Source organism: Balaenoptera musculus, chromosome 16 (genome assembly GCF_009873245.2).
Source record: "Balaenoptera musculus isolate JJ_BM4_2016_0621 chromosome 16, mBalMus1.pri.v3, whole genome shotgun sequence".
NCBI lineage: Eukaryota > Metazoa > Chordata > Mammalia > Artiodactyla > Balaenopteridae > Balaenoptera > Balaenoptera musculus.
In genome coordinates, this window is record NC_045800.1 from 78,775,052 (window position 1) to 78,796,831 (window position 21,780).

At 40.4% G+C, this 21,780-nt stretch overlaps 1 protein-coding gene across 4 annotated transcripts in view; it reads right to left on the reverse strand.

Moving 5' to 3' along the window:
• Nucleotides 1-21,780, reverse strand: part of MTR (5-methyltetrahydrofolate-homocysteine methyltransferase) — a 123,908-nt gene that overhangs the window by 73,974 nt on the left and 28,154 nt on the right. For all 4 annotated transcript variants that reach the window (XR_005016783.1, XR_005016782.1, XM_036828220.1 and 1 more), the window contains 6 exons: nucleotides 20,963-21,024; nucleotides 19,782-19,849; nucleotides 16,932-17,011; nucleotides 13,785-13,897; nucleotides 10,819-10,959; nucleotides 9,480-9,665 (listed from right to left, as the gene is read on the reverse strand). Coding sequence is in view for 2 of the 4 variants with exons in the window: in XM_036828220.1 (XP_036684115.1) it covers nucleotides 9,480-9,665; nucleotides 10,819-10,959; nucleotides 13,785-13,897; nucleotides 16,932-17,011; nucleotides 19,782-19,849; nucleotides 20,963-21,024 (650 nt within the window). In the remaining 2 variants the exon portion in view is untranslated. The remainder of the gene's footprint in view (nucleotides 1-9,479; nucleotides 9,666-10,818; nucleotides 10,960-13,784; nucleotides 13,898-16,931; nucleotides 17,012-19,781; nucleotides 19,850-20,962; nucleotides 21,025-21,780) is intronic.

Genomic DNA, 21,780 nt, shown 5'->3' on the forward strand with positions numbered 1-21,780 from the left:
AGGAGATAAATACTCAATCATGGCATCTTAACCGGAGAGGGGTGACCTCTCTATAGCCACTAAAAAGGAGGCCCCTGAAATGCAGAAATATATGTCGGATTTTAACAAAGCTGGGAGAGCGTCAGAGCAGAAACTCTGAGAATCAACTCCTAGGCTTGGGTCAACTACCTTCACCAAGGAAAACAATAAAGGGCAAACTAACAACTATTGATTTTGGTTTCCTACAAATATGTGTTTATCATACTATGGTGCATAACCTACTGGAAAATATAAGATATTCAACTCGAAAACAGTGTCAATTTATCTAAGTTTTAAAAAGAAGTTGTTATGAAATAAAAATCTAAAATATTACTACCAAAGGAAAAATATTTAAGAAAGGAAAAATAAGCCAAAATCACAACAACAAAACAACACAAATACCTAGGAATGTTCTTGAGGTTTCCTATTTAAGAAAAACTATAAAACTTGATTGAATAGTAACCAGAAAGATATATCATGTTCCTGAATGTCTCCCAGATACCAATTCCTCATTATTTTCTAGGTTAGGATTTATTACATTTTAATCAATATCCTAATGGAGTTTTATTTCTCCATAAATTAGAAAATTATGTTCAAATCATTTTAATATAGGAAAATGTGCTGAATATAATGGATCTTTTATAGGATGATATGGATTATTCTTTTACATAGTTTACACAAGTGCAAACAAGAATAATATAGTCTATTCTACTATGTGATAACTGTATTTCTAAGAAAACTTACATTATCAAAAATTGTCATAAAAATAATCACTTCAATTAGAAAAGGAGAATTAAATCTAGAGGTGAGTAGTAATAATTTTTCCCATAGAAATTTCAATAATGAAAGTGTTCTTCATATTTTATATATTATTACAGATATTATATATGTATTTTGTTGTTGTTGTTATTTAGAGTTAAAAGTAACAGCCGATCAAAACAACTAACATCAACAAAAAACACAGAAGTACTTCCTTATTTGCCTTCTAATCCAGAAGTCTCAGGGCCAGTCCTCCCTGTCATATCTGGCCTTGACCTTGCAGTTTTCATTGCACTATGGATCACAAACATAAAGCAAAGACAGTCGCCATGTTCTGGAACATAAGCACGTTGTATGTTCCTCTGCTTTGTTTAGTTGCAACAGTGGTCTTCCATTTAAGAGAGCTGTTTTCTCCTTATAACCAGTGGTGTCATCCAAGCAAAGCAAATCTTGGTTCTTACCTGATTGTTACACTCAAAGGTGTTGCGAACTCAGTTAATAGAAGAAATGCCTTTGCATCAAAATATCTGTATTGTTGATTTCTGAACTATTCAAGTATATGAGTTTTTTACTTTGTTCTTTATAATTTTCAATATCACAATCCTTCAACGAGCATATGTACGTCTATAATTATATAGAAAAATTACTTTTAATCAGGAAAAGCAGTTTTTGAAAAGGGACCTTTAATCCCACCACCTTTACTCTAATAGCTATTCTCCTTAACAGCATTTTCCTCCAATCTTTATCAAATGTGGTTTTTATGTAGTTGCATATACAGTGTCTATATAGCTATTGGTTTTTAATGTTTTTATTTATATCTTGTAAGCACTGTCATGCTGCTCCATAATCTTCATAATTAATATTGAAATACTCTGGATAATATTACAACAGAATGATAACCTAAGTTATCACTTTCTCTCCAGTTGGGCGTTTAGGTTGTTTTATCTTCAATAAAAAGCTGGTGAAGGGACTTCCCTGGTGGCGCAGTGGTTAGGAATCCGCCTGCCAATGCAGGGGACAGGGGTTCGAGCCCTGGTCCAGGAAGATCCCACATGCCACGGAGCAACTAAGACTGTGCGCCACAACTAGTGAGCCTGCACTCTAGAGCCCGCGAGCCACAACTACTGAGCCCACGTGCCTGAACCGCTGAAGCCCTCGCGCCTAGAGCCCGTGCTCCGCAACAAGAGAAGCCACCGCAATGAGAAGCCCGCGCACCGCAACGAAGAATAGCCCCCGCTCGTTGCAAGTAGAGAAAGCCCGCGCGCAGCAACGAAGACCCAACACAGCCAAAAATAAATAAGTAAATAAATAAAATTAAAAAAAAAAAAAAAGCTGGTGAAAAACCTTGGCATATATAGAATTCTTATGCTGCTGAATGCTTTTATTGGGATACTTTCCCAGAAATGAGATAATTACCTCAAAGGGTATGAACATTTTCATGTCTCTCGATAGGCATTATGGGGTCTTTCAAAAGAACTGTATCAGTTTTTACTACACTTGACAATGAATGAGGCCTTCTGTTTACCACTGCTGTACCAGCACAGATCTTGATCATTTTAAAATTTACTTTTGCTAACTTAATAAGGACAAAACGTCACTTTAATATTGCTCTAATGTGTGTTTCTCTCATAACTAGCAAGTTAAAAAATTTCCCCTACATTGGCTTTTTATTTGTGGACTCATTCAAATCTAAATTGGGAAAGCTTGTTCTCAGCCAAGATCAAGCACTCTGCAAGGGAGATAACACAGGATTTGGAAGCATGCATCAGTCTTCAAACTAGGCAGACCAGGGCTCCAACACATCCTAGCCATTTGACCTTGGCTCACTGTAAAATGGGGCGACAGCTACCCCACATGGTTACTACGAGGACTAAATGAGATGAACTCTGCTGGTGGTTTTCAGACAGAGTATACAGGAGAATCACGTCTAAGGCTTTAAAATTACTGAAGCCAGGTCTCACCCCAGACCAAATGAGTCAGAAACTCAGGGGGCGGAGCCCAGGGGTGTGTATGTGTTTTAACAGCACAAGCAGTGACTACCCTTCTTCATGGGAGTGCTTCTGCTTCACACTTCTGGTAAAGCCCCAGGACACAAAGCAAACAACATTCCATTCTCATTCTCAGGGCTGACCTTGCCTCCTGCTTCACTGAGAAAATAGAAGCAGTCAAACTCCCCCCAGCACTCCCAGCTCTGCCTGTTGCTGCTGCGCTGTGAGCACGCTGCCCCGCCCCCTGCACACTGGCTGACAGCCCCTCCACCCACGAGGTCATGGACTGAGCAAGTGCCCCCTTTCTCCTGCGCACCAATTCCTCCCCTTCTCTCTACCAGGTCACTCCCACCAGCTTACAAACACATACTGTCACATCACCTGTCTTCACACACACACACACACCTTTTCTTAACCTCATATCCATCTCTGGTTTCCACCCTATTTCTGTTCCCCTTTATGGCAAAACTCCCCCCAAAATGGTTTATACCTGCTGCCCCCAATTCTCCTCTTCTCTCTTGAACCCACTGTGATTAAGCTTTCATCTCCTTGGAAACAGCACAGCAAGATCATAAACTACCCCATTTCTAAATCCAAGGGTAAATTCTTGATCTCCTCCTCCCTGATCTACCCACAGCTCTTTAAAATAGCTTGTCACATCCTTCCAGAAGCTTCCTTTTCACTTGGCTTCCAGGTGAACTCTCCCCTCTGGTTCCTCTCCTACCCAACAGGCCGCTCCTTCCCAGGTTCTTCTGATGGCGTCTCCTCTTCTCCCTGACCACGAAGCACTGCGGCTCCAAGACTCGCTTAGTCCTAGGGCCTCTTCTCTACTGTCATTCCTTTGGTGAAGTCAGTCTCACTGCTTTAAATATCATCTAGGAGTAAATAATTCCCAAGTAAGGCAATCCTATCTTCAAGCCAGACTTTGCCCATGGAGCCCGGACTCATCTACACAACCACATCCTGAGCACACCACTGAAAACATACGGCCAGACCGAACCTCTCCTCAGCCCGGCCCAAATCGGCTGCTCGCCGTCCTCCTACCTCAACTGCCCAGGCCAAAAAGCTGAATATTACCTGTGGCTCCTCCTTCTTTCACGGCTCACAACCAATGCGAAGGCAAATCCTACTGGTTCTACCTTAAAGACACATCTAGAAATGGATGACTCCTCACGCCTTCTGTTGCTCCCGCCTTGGTCCCAGCCACCATCATCCCTCATCTGCGCTACAGCAACAACCTCCAGTGGCTCCGCTTGGTCCCCGCAGACCATTCTCCCCGAAGAATCCGAGTGGTTTTGAAACATAAATCAGACCATGTTCGCTCCTCTGCTCAAAACCCTTCAGTGGCTTCCCAGATCACTCACAGGGAGAGCCAAAGTGTTAACAGTGGTCTCCAAGGCCCTACACGATTTGGTGGCTGCCTTGTTTTTTTTTGGCTGCGTTGGGTCTTTGTTGCTGCGCGTGGGCTTTCTCTAGGTGCGATGAGCAGGGGCTACTCTTCGTTGCGGTGCGCGGGCTTCTCACTGCGGTGGCTTCTCTTGTTGCAGAGCACGGGCTCTAGGCGCACGGGCTTCAGTAGTTGTGGCATGTGGGCTCAGTAGTTGTGGCTCGCGGGCTCCAGAGCACGGGCTCAGTAGTTGTGGTACACGGGCTAAGTTGCTCCGCGGCATGTGGGATCTTCCTGGACCAGGGATCGAACCCGTGTCCCCTGCATTGGCAGGCGGATTCTTTTCCACTGCGCCACCAGGGAAGCCCGCAGCTGCCTTTCTAACCTCAGAACCTCTCGATCTCCTCTTCTCCCCTCTGTTCCGTCCCAAACCATCCTATATAAAAGAGCATCCTCCACCCTCATCCTGGTACTCCTACCACCCTTATCCCTTCCATATCCCTTCACTGTATTCAGTACCATCCAGGGGTGTGTGTGTGTGTGTGTGTGTGTGTGTGTGTGTGTGTGTGTGTGTGTGTGTGTGTGTGTGTGTGTGTGTGTGTATCTTTATGTTTTTTCATTTCTTATTCCCCTTGCCCCCTAAGAACATAAACTGCACAAGGGCAGGGACTAGGTTTGTTCCCTGCTATCTCCTCAGGGCCTGGCACATACCAGGTGCTCAAGATATATTTCAAGGAATTTGAGAAGATATCTGCCTCCATTAAACAATAACAGGTTGCTATATAAATTTGAAAAAGAACATTTAGGTAACAAAAAAGAGCTCCTGGAAAAAGAAGACATAAATACAGATGTAGAAATCTCACACAGAGCAGAGCAAAATGTCAGCACTGAAAAACAGGAGGGAAAAGATAAGAAAATTAGGCGATCTTTCTAAAACATCCAGTTTCTGAATAATACACAGGCCAAGAGAGGATAAACAATTCAAGGAAACTTCCTGCAACTGTGGCTATAAGTTTCCTGACTGACAGCGCCTACTGAGTGCCCGGCACAAGGAATGGCTCATAATCACTAGATTTCAGAATACCATGGACACAGAAGATCCAAGAAGTATCCAGAAAATGAGACAATAAATAGGTTTCACAAAAAGAATCAAGGGTTAGAATAGCACTGGACTTCTCACCAATACCAATGGAAACTAGAAGACAATGGATCAATGAGTTCAAAACATAGAGAAAATAATTTCAAGCTTGTACTCCTATACCCACACAATTGTTAATTAAGTATAAAAGTAGAATAAAGCCGTTTTCAGACATGAAAGGTTTCAAAAATATTTACTGCCATGTCTTCTTTCATAAGAAGCTAACCAGAGGACACAGTTCACTAAATGAGAGATTAAACCAAGAATGAGGAAATTATGAGATCTAAACACCTAAGAGAGAGGTGAGAAGAACCGTCCACATGATGGGGAGGGACATCTTGCAGTGACAGCTGTGCAGTTGGGCTACTGAGCAACCTTTCCAGATTATGTCAGAAGACTTGGAGAGATAATTCTTCAAGAAATTAAAACAACAGTCTACTTAGTGTCTTTGGATACACTGGATATTGGACATTTACACAACTAGGGAACAGTTTGAAAATACATAAGAAGCAAAGCAAACGCAAAGATAGGTATTAACTTCATAGAAAAGAAAGAGGGTGCAGGAAAGGAAAAGGAATCATGGTATACGACATGGCTCAGCTTTTACACAGCTTAATATAAGTGCCAAAAATAGTTACAACTGAAATTAACTATATTGGAAGGATGGGGGGATTAAAAGTAAAGATGTGTGGAGTGGGGAGTAGAAGATGGAGAAAAAGTCAAATCCTTAGCCACTATAGAAAGGCAACAAATAATAACTAAAACTGTAATTTGAAGTTAAGGAGGTAAATGATACAAGAATCAGCTAACTTGTAAGTGGTTGCCTCTGGGGACCTGGAGGCTTAGGGTTTCTGTTTTTCATAAAAAGAACTATTTGTCTCTTTCACTATCTGCATATATACCATTGGTAAAAATAAAAATTATGTCAAATGGTCTTACCACACTGAACTAGTAGCGGAAGATGACTAGATACAACTTTTCAGAAGGACAATTTAACGATGTGTATTAAAATGTCAAATGTGCACACCCTTTGACCCAGCCTTTGACCACTTCTATGAACTAAGAAAATCACTCTACGAGAGGAAAACGGCTGCACGAATTAGTATATTCACTGGCCACTGTTCATCCTACTAAAATTTTAGAAACAATCGCAAGTTTATGCAATAATAGACTAAGTAAAACATACATACTGGAATATAATGCAACCATAAAAGATGGAGTCATAATCCATATTTACTAAGATGGGAAGACGTCAACATTTTGTTGAGTCAGGGCAAGAGTTAAAGAACAGTAGTTCATACAGAATCTTCAATTTTCTAGAACCTCTTCTCTTCCCCTAAATGGCCACGTGGCTTTCTCATTTTATTCAGGTTTTCAAACATTTCCCCCTCAGAGGGGCTTTTCAAGACCACCTTCCCTAAAATAGCCAACTCTTCCCTGACAGCCTCACCCTGGATTCTTTCACCCAACCATTTAGCACAGACCCAGATCTCCTGGGTTTGAATCCGAGCACGGCTGCTCGCTACCTGTGTGACAACAGACAGTCAGGTAAAGTCTTTGTGCTTTGGTTTACTCACATGAAATACAAAAATAATAATATATACCCAACATTTATATGTTGGGAAGAAAAACTGATTTAACATGTGCGTGTGCTTGCTTGGTGCAAGTAAAGGTTCAACACATGTTTGTTATCAAAATTAACTCTCTCTTGTCCTCTTCTGGACTATGTGAAATTTTTTTTTTTTTAAGTATGTACTTTTATTTATTTATTTATTTATTTATTTTTGGCTGTGTTGGATCTTCGTTTCTGTGCGAGGGCTTTCTCTAGTTGCGGCAAGTGGGGGCCCCTCTTCATCGCGGTGCGCGGGCCTCTCACTATCGTGGCCTCTCTTGTTGCGGAGCACAGGCTCCAGACGCGCAGGCTCAGCAGTTATGGCTCACCGGCTTAGTTGCTCCGCGGCATGTGCGATCCCCCCAGACCAGGGCTCGAACCCGTGTCCCCTGCATTAGCAGGCAGACTCTCAACCACTGTGCCACCAGGGAAGCCCCAATGTGAATTTTTTTCATGAAGAAAATATATCTTTTGCACAAAAACAAGACACTTCTGTTACAAACAGTTTTACTTCAAAAACACGAGAAAACAAAGAAAAGAAAGAAAAATAACATATAACCCCACCACTTATCAATTATATAAATAAGAAGTCAATTCATCCCTACCCTCCAGTTAACAACAACCATATTTTTTTCTCTGTTTACAGACACACATATATTCATATAAATCCTTTTTTATTAAATAAAACCAGGATCGTGCCACTTGGTGTTTTTGTTTTTGTTTTTTTTTTTTACTTTTCAATATATTTTAGGGACTTCCCTGGTGGTCCAGTAGTTAAGACACTGTGCTTCCCCTGCAGGGGGCACAGGTTTGATCCCTGGTTGGCGAACTAAGATCCTGCATGCCACATGGCGTGGCCAAAATATATATATATATATATATACACACACACACACATATATATATATATACATATATATATTTTAGACATGGTTCCATCACCTCATTCTTTCTAACTGCTACACAGTATTCTATATGACATGTAGGCAGATTTAAGTATTCCCCTATTAATGGACATTTAGAGCCTTCTCAATTTTTTGCTACTACAATGCTACAATGAATATGAACACATACTCAACCTAATAAAGATTCCCAGAAGAAGGCTGAATTATAAGGTATGGATTTTTTAAAATTAATATTTAATCAAATTAAATATGGAATAGATATGAAAGTATTTATAACATTATAAAACAACAATACAGTAATCACCACACACCCATCACCCAGGTTAAACAATCATTGTGTTTGAAGCCTCCCATTGCCCCTCCCTGATTCTGTGGCACAGACAACATTGGAGTTGCCATTTCTCAATTTTTCCCCTTTTTTTCTCTATTTGATAAAGGAAACTAATATCTCATTATTGTTTCATTTTTTATTTATAGAAATACAATAATTATTAATAAGTATATAACTTCTCATAGGTTTATTGGCTATTTGTGTTTCTTTTTCTAAAAATCGCTTGTTCTTTTCCTTTGTTCATTCTTCTACTGACTCGATTAGGGCATTTTACTTTCTGATTTATAGAAACTCTTTGCATAGTAGGGATATTAACCCACTGCTATTAGTCATGCTGCAAATAATACCATATCTTTTGTCATACAAAGTTTTACATTTTTAGGTAAATAACTCTATCAGTTTTCTTTCTGCCTTCCCAAGTTTCAGTGAATATTTTCTCATATATTCTTTAGATTTTTTTTACATTTAGATCTTTAATTGATGTATATTTTATATTGGTATATGGTGGGAAATGGGGCTCTAACTTTTTCTTCCAAATGCATAGTCAAGTTATTCCAACAGCATTTACTGAATAATTCCTTTCTCAACTGATGTAAAAACCTTATTGTGTCTTATGTAATTTTCATATATATATATATATATACACACACACACATACATATATATATGTATACATATATATATATGTATGCACATGTGTGTATGTACTTGTGTATACACACATACACACACGTGTATCTACAGGCATACCTCGTTTTACTGGCCTTTACTTTATTGCACTTCACAGATACTGCATTTTTACAAATTGAAGCTTTGAGGCAACCCTGCCTCAAGCAATCTATCGACACCATTTTTCCAACAGCATTGCTCACTTCACGTCTCTGTCACGTTTTAGTAATTCTCGCAATATTTCAAGCTTTTCATTATTGTTCTACTTGTTATGGTTACCTGTGGTCAGTGATCTTTGATGTTACTACTACAATTCCCTGAAGGCTCAGATGATGGTCAGCATTTTTTAGCAATAAAGTATTTTTAATTAAGGTATCTACATTGTTTTCCTAGATATAATGCTATTGCACACTTAATGGACTACAGTATAGTGTAAACATAATTTTTACATGCACTGGAAAACCAAAAAATTCATGCGACTCACTTTACTGTGATATCTGCTTTATTACAGTGGCCTGGAATGGAATCCGTGGTATCTCTGAGGTATGTCTCTGTGTGTGTGTACACACACATATGGTATATATGGTAAACACATTTGTTCTGGACTCAGTTCTCTTCCACTGCTCTAAACCTGTGTAACACAATGGAGCGAGAGCAAAATAAATCACTCACCTGTCCTTCTTCATCAAAAGCCATAACCACCACAGCAGCTCCAAACTTTTTAATCTTTCTGGCCTTCTCCAAGAAGTCATCCTCTCCCTCCTTCAGGCTGATGCTGTTAACAATGCACTTCCCCTGGCAGCACTTTAACCCAGCTTCAATCACAGCGAAATTGGAAGAGTCGATGCACAAGGGCACCTGAGGTCAGAAGGGTAAGGTGATCACAGAAAGACTGTAAGTCACCACAAATCCCCTTCCAAGGACCCCCAGATATTCCCTCTTTCTTCCTTAGGGAAACAAGAAACAAATAACAGTAGTGTGATAGAGATACAATTTTAATCTGATTTTAAGCCCTTGTCCCTAAAGCCCAAAAGACTTGGTTGGAGTAATTCCAGTCTCACAAGAGACCCCATGCATGGGCCAGAAATTGATAACTCAAAAGATCACAGCTAAACATCAGAATGAAAGCACTGAAGTCATTTCATGGGCTCCCCGTCTGATTCAGACTTTGAACAAGTCATTTAGCTTCTCTGCACCTTAAATTCGCAAAATATTTACTCCCAGAGGACTGTGGAGGCTTTTAAATGAGGAGTTGAATTCAAATGAAGGACAGGTTAATGTAATTCACTGCTTACCACAAGACTTCTAACTTACACACTTGCTGAAGCCTAACAAAAAAAACGACAGCCCTATCTCTTTAAAGCACTATAGGAGGTGTCTTTCAAACAACAACACCAACAATAAAACCAACTTCAAAAATCACTCCTCATCACAAATTCAATGGTAGAGAAGTGAAGTGAGACTTTTAAAGTTTTTAGAATCAATCTAAAATTTTTGAAAAGATGGACACAAAAATTAACTTTCATCTTTTAAAGAAATGTAAAAGCTGACATTAATACCTTGATTTAATCTTGTTTTATAAGTCTGTCTCACTCTGATAAACCTAAAAAGGTCTCTTCTTCCTGCAATAGGAAGGATTAACTGAGTTCCCCTGTCTGCGATAGGAAGAGAACTAATGATTCGGTAGGAACAGGTAAGTATATCCTTCAGAGACATGAAAAGTTGGTTCCTAGCCTAGCCAGACATCAGAGCAAACTCAGTCAATCCTTGTGACCAACTCCAGAAGCCTTGGAAACAGCCACACTGAAGTCACATCTCTCTCCAAAGTCTGGTTTCTATCGAAAGGTTGCCATTAAGTGAGAAAACTGACAATCAGAAACCACTGGGCTTTCAACACAGGACAACAGAAAACCAGTGTATGACATGACAGATGAAGGGAAAAGTGACAAAGTTAAATGAGAGACAGAGCAGCACATGTAAACTCCCTTGATGAATCAAGGTTTTGTACGACCTTGGCAATGTCAGGCTCGGAAGCGATGAAGTTGCAGAATTTGGTCATTGCACTTGGTCCATCCAGCATGCCATCATCCATGTTGATATCCAACACCTGCGCTCCCATTTCCACCTGCATTTTGGCAACGCTCAGAGCTTCCTGGGGACGGAATTCAAGAGGAACGAGCATTGGGAGAGGGTGACTAAGAGAAGGCTGACAAAAGTAGTCCTTCACCACCCCCAGCAGGCAGTCCTTTTAGATTCCACTAGACTGCCTGGGCAGCACCCCCGACCCTGAGCCTGCTCTCAACCATCCCGGATGAAGCTTTCTTACACATCGCTTCCATCACAGCGGGTCACTCCTCAGAACCCAGCGAAGCTCCACTCTTCCTGTAAAGAGCCTCAAGCCCTCAGGCTGGTGTTCCGGGCCCTCTGGGACCTGCCCCATCTTCTTATGCAACTGAACTTCTCCCCCATCGCCCACTCCCGGCACCCTCCACCCAGCCAAATCTGTTTCCACCTCTGTGTCACACATCATGATGTTCCCTCTGCTTCCAACACAATCCCCTTCCTTCCTGTACTGTTTAAGATCCACCTCAAGTCCCATCTCCTCCAAGAAAAGTCCTTAGAGAAAGTCCGAAACTTATCTAACTCTTCAGTGTTTGCCGAAACATGCAAAGCAGTCATTGTAGGCTGTTGGTAGAAGTTACGTGAAATATGCGTTTAAATAAACTTCTTCTGTGCTAAAAGGATTTTCAAATCCTTTGATACACTATTATACACCGTAAATCTCCAAGGGCAAGATACAATACACAGCATTTCCCACTTACGGTCATTTAAGGAATATCTTGTAGGATCAGTGTTCCAGAGAACATACTTTGGGAAACACTGCTTATTCCGCAATGACCGGCTGCCTCTAAACATCTGTAACTATTGTAAACATTATCACATGGTGTATTACATTATCATTTCCTTACGATTTCACGAGTATTAGCTTATTCTCTGAAATAGATTTTAAGCGTTTGGAAATCTAGAAAGGTCTTAGGTATCTCCCACTCTCATTTGAACAATACTGGGCAAAACAGACGTGTTCAATAAGGCTTTCTAACTGACTGGTACAGCAGAGACTTTAAGTCTTTGTTGCACACTTCATAGTGTCATAAAATAAGCAGGGATAAAATCAACGGTAGATTCTGATGTTGTCCTAATTTTTTCTTAGCCGAAGAAACCAAATAGAAATTTTTAGCAATCACTGCAAAAGAATAGGCATGAGACCCTTTGGCACAGGCCGCAAGGAAAGACCACTCGTAATGACACAAGGTTACACAGAGAAAAAGGATCGCAATAAAATTCAGCAAAAAATGGTTTCGGTATCAGCAGTATGTTAAATATTAACACCATAAAGAATAAAAGGAAGTACAAGTCACAGTCCCTGTTCTTGAAGGGCTTTCACCTAGTTGGGGGCATATGATGCAGTCATATGAAAAGCTACGGGCACTGCCATACAACGTACGAGTCAAATGTCCTGCCTAAACACCAGGAAGGGCAAGACCTCTGAGGACTGAAGTGGAGGAAGCTACCTGAGAGGGAGCAGCTTCAGCTGCCCCTGGGAAATGGACTGGAGGGAGGACAGGGGAGACGGCAAGCGACCTGGTCAGACCAGAGGTCAAAAGACACACAACACAGATGCCAATGCCTGACCTTTCTACATCAGAAGAGCCACAGAATCACAGCTCGGCGCTCCAACCTTCCCAAACAGGCTCCGAGAGATGAAGTGATTTGTTTAAAGGTGAACAAGTTGGGCACAAAGACAGGACTGGACCTTCTCTCAGGTCATTCCCTTGACCACAGAGCCTTGAGGGGTCACTAACTATGGGGAACTGGAATCCAGTGAGGAGCCATTCCTCCCCAACCCCCTCCTACTTCCCAGCCTCCTTCCCGTGTCCTCCAAGCCAAGACAGCAGAGCGGTGAAGGGTATGGGCTTGGAGGACTTAGGGTCTATCATTCACTTGCTGTCAAACAGTAGGCGAGTGGTTTAACCTCCCCCAAGCCTCCAGCTGCACATCTGTAAAATGGGGATAATAGCAGCACCTATCTCACAGGTCTGTAAAGATGACACGAGCAATGCTGTATAGCGCTCAGCACGTGCTGGCTAGGCAGCAGCGGGAACGAAGAGAACAGGACCAACGGGAACTGTCAGGAACCAGGTAAGCAGGCCCTACTGACGTACCTGCAGAGGAGATCACTGAGGGATGTCGCGGAGCAGTCATTAACAAGTCTATAAAGGACGATAAATGAGCCCTTTCTTTGTGATTACAACTAAGTCTGCTTCCATACCGGTTGCTGGAAGATCTATTTCCTAAAGGCTGCAAAGGCTATCATTAAAGCCCAGATCAGGTTCCTCCATTTTTAACTTTGTATTTGCGTAAGAAAAAAAAATTTGTCCAGGTTTTTAGAGTGGGCTCTTCTTGGATTAAATTTTGCTCATCCTTAGAGTGACCGAGTTTAAAAATCCTATGGTGAAACTACCTTGCAAGCTTTGTGTTTGTTTAGCTTATTTTACAGTGAACAGAATCAATAATACCACATTAGTCAGTGTCTGATGTGGTCATGAGGAAATGAATAGGAATTGTCCTGGCTTTCCCTTTTCTTGGAAAGATTTCTGAGAAGCCAAAATGAAGAGTATCCTCAAATTTTTAAATGTATTTCACAATTAACAGAAATAGCTAGAACCTGGGTCCCTCCCATCTCATCCCACCTCATACCCTCAATGCCATTTCTTTGAGAAACACTGACAAGGGCAGCTATGACTTTCCGAAGCCTCATCCTCCCACCAGCGCTGCCAGCTACAAACACACTTTTCCGTTCTTCTCACACTTCCCAGCAGCTCTGCTAATGATTATCAAAGGCAGAGCTGTTTCACTTGCGTGCTGTCTTAGCCAAAAACCTGGCAGATGCCTCGAGGGTCTTATTAAGATACTCACTTCATAATTTCCTGTCATGATGAGTTTAGCAAACTTCCTGGATCCTGCAACGTTACAGCGCTCTCCAATGTTAACAAAGTTGGTGTACGGGCCGATCCTGAAGGGCTCTAGACCTTAAAAGGAGAAGCATTTTGAAAATTTTCTGAAAGTGCATGTAACGACATGAGACAGACAGAAAGTAAATGTTTTCATGAGAAAGGAAAGAAGTTTCTGTGCCACAGCCCATCTGACTAGCTAAGGAGACCCAATGTGGAAAAAGGGTCATGGCCAACCCCCCTAGAGATACTTAAACACAACAAAAGGCTCTACGTTTATAACCAGAACTCTCAAAAGAAGAAATATTTCAGGGTTTTAAATTGCAAATTTCTCTCAAGAGCTGAATCATATCAGCTCTGAGAAACAAGGAAAAATTATCATCATACTCTTATGTAACCAAGAGTCTGGGGCAAAAATCATGAAGTTAGAATCTAAAGTACTGCTCCACAGCCGTCCATTCAGACATCGGCTTGAAGCCTGATGGAGCAAGCGTTCTTAATCCCACCAACAGTGTGTTTAGAGCTTTATCTCGTCTCTTTGATCCAGAGGCCAAGAACCAGTAACCAGCAAGGCCTAACAGGGTCACGAGGAAGGACCTGGGCTGAGCCCTGGGAGATGGCTGACTCTGGGCAAGCCACTTGGGCTTTCTGCTCCTCCTTCCTTATTTGCAAAGGGACAATATCATCTCCACTGTTACAGGCTGATTTAGGGGCAACTATCAGATAACTAACGTGGACACATTACACTGAGGTAAAAAGCAACATGCAGCATAAAGTACCACTACAGGAAAAGGCCTTTAACTGGTTTTGTTCTACTCATTCTATTTACAGTATTAGGAGCAGGAATCTTGCTAGATGGTGACAAGCAGGCTCTCGGGAAGCCAGCCTTAGGGTATGAGCCCTGCACAGCCGACTCAGTGAACACTCTGGGGGACTTCTCTCAGAGTCTCTGGGCTTATAAAATAGAGACAGCAGAAGTATCTGCCTCACAATGTTACTGTAAAAATGAAACCAGATAACATTGATAAGCATTATCAAGCTTATAAAATTAGCACCAGCAATCACAGCTGTTCTTGTTAATAAAAGGAAATGGCTTTTGAGTCCTTTCCCAAAGCACTGGTTGAGGAAGAAACAGACACGAGGGAGAGGAAAATAATGAAGATAGGTAATTACAAAACTATTCCAGGTCTTCTGTTCCCCGACTGGGAAGACTATCACTTCTCAGTTTGGGCTGATTTCCTTTCCCATTGGTAACATCCTCACAGCCCCTCCCCTCCATGTCGACCCTTAGTCAGACCCTGGGGTTCCCAGGGCAGACAAGCAGGGCTGCCAGCATTTAAATGCCAAAGAGACCCTGTGGTGTTGCCCTAAAAGCATTTCACACAAAGCACTTCTGATCTATTATGAATGTGAAGTATCTGACATAAAAACTGCATTGTTCTCAGACTTCCCTGGTGGCGCAGTGGTTAAGAATCCGCCTGCCAATGCAGGGGGCACGGGTTCGAGCCCTGGTCCGAGAAGGTCCCACATGCCGCGGAGCAATTAAGCCCGTGCGCCACAACTACTGAGCCTGCGCTCTGGAGCCCGCGAGCCACAACTTACTGAGCCCACGTGCTGCGACTACTGAAGCCCGTGCACCTAGAGCCCGTGCTCCACAGCAAGATAAGCCACTGCACTGCAACGAAGAGTAGTCCCCGCTCTCTGCAACTAGAGAAAGCCTGCGCACAGCAACAAAGACCCAGTGCAGCCAAAAATTTTAAAATAAATAAATAAGTTTAAAAAAATCACATTGTTCTCAAGTCTGCAATTTATAAAAGAACAATTAAAAAGAGTGTATTTGGTGTCATTCTTTTAAAATCTGATTAAAAGTGATTTTTAAAACAATTTAGAAATAGCACATGAAATTCAAATCAGAAGAAAGAATTCTTTCATTCTTACACATAAACTCTTTAAAAATCATAACTAAGCAGTTCTTTCATGTTTCGATTTTGGCCAAGGCTAACAATTTCAACTTAGTCCTTGGCTGGAGTCAATTAATAGCTTTAAGATCTAAGGTTGAAAGAAACTATCCTACCACACCTTTCTCTGACAAAAGCCACTTTTTCAGGGTAGGGAGTGTGTCATAAGTCACAAATCCCTCTTCCTCTAATCTCATCCCGTCTTCTGGAGTACAAATGGAAAAAAAGGGTAGCCTGAAGAGGCATATGTCTAACCCAACTTTATTTTCACTCACTGGGAGTAATTCTATACAATATGTTCTGAGTGAGAAAAGTGGGAATTACTTTTGCTGTCACTTTTATTTTATTTCACTGTCATTTTATTTCATTTTTCTTAGGAGAACACATGGAACAAAAATACATCAATTTAGAGAAATGTTAAATTCTCCATTATTAGGGTGCATAATTCCTCATGTGTGCTATTTGCAGGTTCTCTCAAAATCTGTATACACTTTTTTTTTTTTTTTGCTTAAAGATACTACCTAAGAATACATCGTTAAAGTATTATGGGAAAAATATAAAATGTAAAGTTATTTTTCTAATAGTTGGCATGATAATCTATTTTACTAATGTTCCTTTTGTGAATATCAGAACTCATTCTGAAAAAGGGAAGCTCCCTACTCCACAGGGCTGTTGAGCACAAAACAGAATAATAAATATCACAACTCTCTGTAAAGCCTAAACCACACAGCCAACATAAGAGCATGACAATAATGTTATAGAAGCAAACAAAATTTTCTAGGAAGAGGCTACCATCATTAAAAAACCTTGAGCCTGGGCTAGATTTTTTACGTACTAGCAGCAAATCTGATGATTAAAATTGTTAGGCTGTGGCCTATGTACGTTTTCAAAGCAGTGCACAATAAGTCTGACCAAGGCCACTACCTGTGCTTTCATTCACATTTCCCTGAAGTCAGTATCTTCCCACTCTCACCCCTAAAAAAAACCAAAGCGTCCTTTACTAGAATTCATTTAAGTACCAAGAAAAATATGTACACTTCTTTGACCTAATAAACAAGTTATCTGGCAGAAACATCACTACGACGTAGACTAAACATACTAACAATCTACAAACGATTTCTGAAATCATAAAAAATCATGTCTTTACGACTTACCAGACAGTAGCATATGCCCTTCAAAAACAGTGGCAGGTGGAACTCTAGGCTTATAGTTTTTCACAGCTTCAGCAATTTCTCTGAGTTAAAAAAGAGAAAACACGATATCCATTAAATCCAAACAAAATTCAATTAAACTAATTTCCACCTATGAAATTAAGTCTGTTTAATATAATTATATACCTAGTTCCAAATGTGAAGCAGCAACTGTGCTTTTCAGTTTTCTCAGTAATGCAGAAAATGAATCTACAATCTTTAACATTTCTGTATCTGCCCCGTTGCTGTGCACTGATTGTACCAGGTTCTGTGCTCACAGATGTGAACCTACAGACGTGATGGTTTGCACAAATGCTAACAGCAAATCTCCTCCACTCCTTCCCAAACCTGAAGATATCCTTAACTCCATCAAATCCACATGGTAATTTAAAAGAAAAACAGGTTTCATTGTTGAGAAGGAAGAGCAAATAGGAGAGGAGGTGCCAGGAGTGAAGGAAATTAAACCCTTAAGGCCTGTTTTTTTTCAAGCACACATATATGGTGGAGAGGGTAAAGAGTAATACATCACTGAAACTCCAAAATAATTACTCCTAAACATTTGTTTTAATTATTCATACTCTTTTGAACCTTTATCAGCTTCGATGAAATATGTCTTCTAATCAGCCTAGAAAAATCCAGCTGCTCTACTAAATTTATCAGGACCAGTATGAACTGCTCACTCTACTGCCCCCCAAATGAGTATGTGAATGGCAAAGTAAAAGCAGCAAATATATATGCAGAGATAGACATACACACACAAACCCACAGACACAGGTCTTTTTAAAACAACTGTCTCTATAAAGGAGGAGATAATCTTAAAAACAAAAAGAGATCCAAAGATAAGCTATCCTCAACTACTGATCACTTTCAGGTATTATTTAAAAGATGTTTAAAAAATTATAGAGACTCTTCATAGAGTCTATCATGGAAGTCAACAAAATCAGTGCAACATTAGGCAGTTCAGTACAGTGAACATATTATAGGCATGCAAGCAGACGAAGAACAGTAAGATGACTGGCTCCAAATATGATCATCAGTCACTCTAGGGAAAAAAAACAAATACAAACAGTCCTCAACTGTGTTTTATTCCACTCAACTCCAATCTTCTTATAAACCATGAAACTGCAGGGACTTAAACACACCCTTCGCCATGCCCTTGTCTCCCACCCCCTTCCTTCATGCCCTCACTCTACAACGTGGGTTAAGCAGTGACTGTGTCAGGCGAGGTGAAGACGCTCCTCTTGACCTCAAGGTACTTGTTGCTTATTGTCTTTTCCTTTCATGAGAGAATCTAGTGGAGGCAGGTATTCGCCCACAAAAAAATATCAGCTGTCCCTCCTTGAGCACTGGAATATTATTCAGGTATTTAAGGGTAGAATGTTAAGATATCGAGGATTTGCTTCAAAACTACAATGAGGTATCACCTCACACCAGTCAGAATGGCCATCACCAAAAAATCTACAAACAACAAATGCTGGAGAGGGTGTGGAGAAAAGGGGACCCTCTTACACTGTTGGTGGGAATGTAAATTGATACAGCCACTATGGAAAACAGTATGGAAGCTCCTTAAAAAACTAAAAATGGAATTACCATACGATCCAGCAATCCCACTACTGGGCATATACCCTGAGAAAACCATAATTCGAAAAGAGTCATGTACCACAATGTTCATTGCAGCTCTATTTACAATAGTCAGGACATGGAAGCAACCTAAATGTCCAACAACAGAAGAATGGATAAAGAAGATGTGGTACATATATACAATGGAATATTACTCAGCCATAAAAAGGAACGAAATTGGGTCATTTGCAGAGACACGGATGGACCTAGGGACCGTCATACAGAGTGAAGAAAGTCAGAAAGAGAAAAACAAATATCGTATATTAATGCATAAACGTGGAATTTAGAAAAATGGTACAGATGATCTTATTTGCAAAGCAGAAAAACAGACACAAACATAGAGAACAAATGTACGGATACCAAGGGGGAAGGGGAGGTGGGATGAATTGGGAGATTGGGATTGACATATATATGCACTACTGATACTATGTGTAAAATAGATAACTGATGTGAACGTATTATATAGCACAAGGAACTCTACTCAATGCTCAGTGGTGACCTAAATGGGAAAGAAATCCAAAAAAGAGGGGATATATATATACATATAGCTGATTTACTTTGCTGTACAGCAGAAACTAACACAACATTGTAAAGCAACTACACTCCAATAAAAATTAATTAAAAAAAAAAAAAAGAAAAAAGATATGTAGGATTTGCTTTACAATACTCTAAGGGAAAAAAAGTTGGAGAATAAAGTAAGAATAGCAAAATGCTGAAAATTATGGAAACTATGCGATAGGTGCATGGGGGTTCATTTTATTATTTTTCTACTTTAATTTTTGGAATTTTTCATAATATAAAGTATCTTAGTTTGCTAGGGCTGCCATAACGAAATACCACAGACTAGGTAGTTTAAACAGCAAAATTTATTTCTTCAAGTTCTGGAGGTTAGAAGTCTCAGGTCAAGGTGTCAGTAGGACCGGTTTCCTCTTAGGCCTCTCTTTGGTTTGTAGCTGGTTATCTTCTCCCTGGGTCTTCACATGGCCCCTTCCTGTGTGTGTCTGTGTCCTCACCAGTCACATTGGATCAGGATCCATTCATATGACCTCATTTTACCTTAATTACCTCCTTAAAGGCCCTACCTCTAAATACAGGCACATTCAGAGGAATTGGGGATTAGGGCTTCACCCTATGAATTCTGGGGACACAATTCATCCCATAACAAAAGGTAAAATACTTAGAAGGGATTATCACCTGATATGATCTGGTGTCGTACCACAGCACCCGCCAACTATATTGACCAAGCCGTCCATAGCAAAATCCTGTATTTAGGAAAAGAAAAAGTTTCAGAGAGTTCATCTGAATTCTAAGCTCACCACTACCAATTCAGCAGAAAATCTGCATTTCCTGAATAACTAATTTTCCATTTAAAAGAGAGCTAAACATACTTAAATCTAGATATCAAGCTTTCATAAGCCTTAGACATAAGGTTAAAAGCAGAGACCAGTTCAGATATTATGAAATGCTATGAAATGCAATGAGATATTTGCCTATCTGATCACAATAAAGTTTTTTTTTAACCCATATGCTGAGCAGAATGAATGTGAGCTAAGTAATGCATTTTCCAATAATACGTATTCAGTTTTTAAATTTAAATTCAAATGTTTAAAGAATTAAAAATTCAGTCCCTCAGTCACAACAGCCACATTTCAAGTGTTCCAATGACCACATGTGGTAGAGGCTACACATGTGTACACATATTGCACAGTGCAGGTCTGGAGTTTAACCACAGTTGGTTTGAAAGCTGGAGTTTAACCACAGCTGGTTTGAAAGAAGGACAAGATAACCTAGAGAGAGGAAGTCAAGGAAGTGAGAAGTCAGAGTATTGAAAAGAGCATCTACATAAGGTACTGAAAACATAAGAATTAAGTGAGAAATAGTTTAGGAGAGAATGTCGGTGAGCCAGAAGCTAAAAATTCAAGGAATGAGGGAAAAGAGACCCAGAGGTCTTAGGGACACCCTAAGGAGGGGTGGTGGGTAGCATGCTTTCGTGACCTGGGATTCAAAGATGGGAGGTGTATGGGAGAGAAGGAGAATGGGGGAGGTGACAATGGGGAGCAAGGAGACATAGACTCCACCCAGCAGTCTGCGGGGTGGAGGGGACCACTTGGGAGGGCTGCAGAGGAGAGCTGAGTTTCAGTTAGTTTGGGCTGGACCTCTCTGAGAATTTCCCAGTAGCCACTAGTACCCACCGTGGAGAAGGATGCTGAGAGCGAGCCCCCTCCCTCTGCCTCCATCATTTTAATTCATCTTAAGCTTTTATTTTTTATATACACACTGGGATTTCTTTAGGGGAAAAGTCTACTTCTAGATATTCTAAATCAAAAATTCCATTTCTCTATCTCTTAAAAACCAAGTGAAAGAGGATTCTTGACCTTTAAGTGCATGGCCATCATGTGCGGAGTTTCATCATATTCACCGAAGGTATTGGGAAGACCTAAGAAAGTATATTTCAGCCATTACTGGAAACTACTTTAACAAATGACATAGTATTTATAAAGGCTTTAGGTTAAAAGGTGAGAAAAATATTTATAATTAAATCGTGATTACTTGCAAAAGCAGGTAAGAATTCTTAACATTAAACATAATAAGTACAGAGACGCCATACCAGACAAAAACAATAAAATCACAGAGGAAAATAAACATCCATTATTTCTTTTCTATTTGAAAGAAAAGCATCACTACTACATGAGACAGAATTCCCCCACCCCTATCCCTCCCTTTTCTGTAAAGGAAATTCATTCTTGTCTCCTAGACACCTAGGGGTAGGGGTTGGAGGAGTACCACACATGCTTGAACTAATGAGCACCGGACATGTAATTAAAAACAAGCAAAACACAACCCATCTCCTTTCAAGTAAGTTTTCCCAAGTAAGACTTTAGCATCTAATTATCCAATTTCCTGTTTTACTTATTATCCCCTTCCAGTTATCTTACTCCTGGTGGGAAATAAAATTTACTGTGCATTAAAATGTATTTATTTGGAGAAAGAAGGCTGGAAAATGATTTTTAGCCCCAAGTAGTTAAGTGGTGCTCAAAAACATTCACCAGGAAATCTGGTTAACCCAGAATGGATTACCAATATTAAATGGATAGTCTGAAAATCATCTACATTTATCTTAGGAATTTTTATATACCGTTAAGTCCTAACTTTTAAAAAGGAGAAAAGTAACAGGCTCTTTTGTCGATACAGT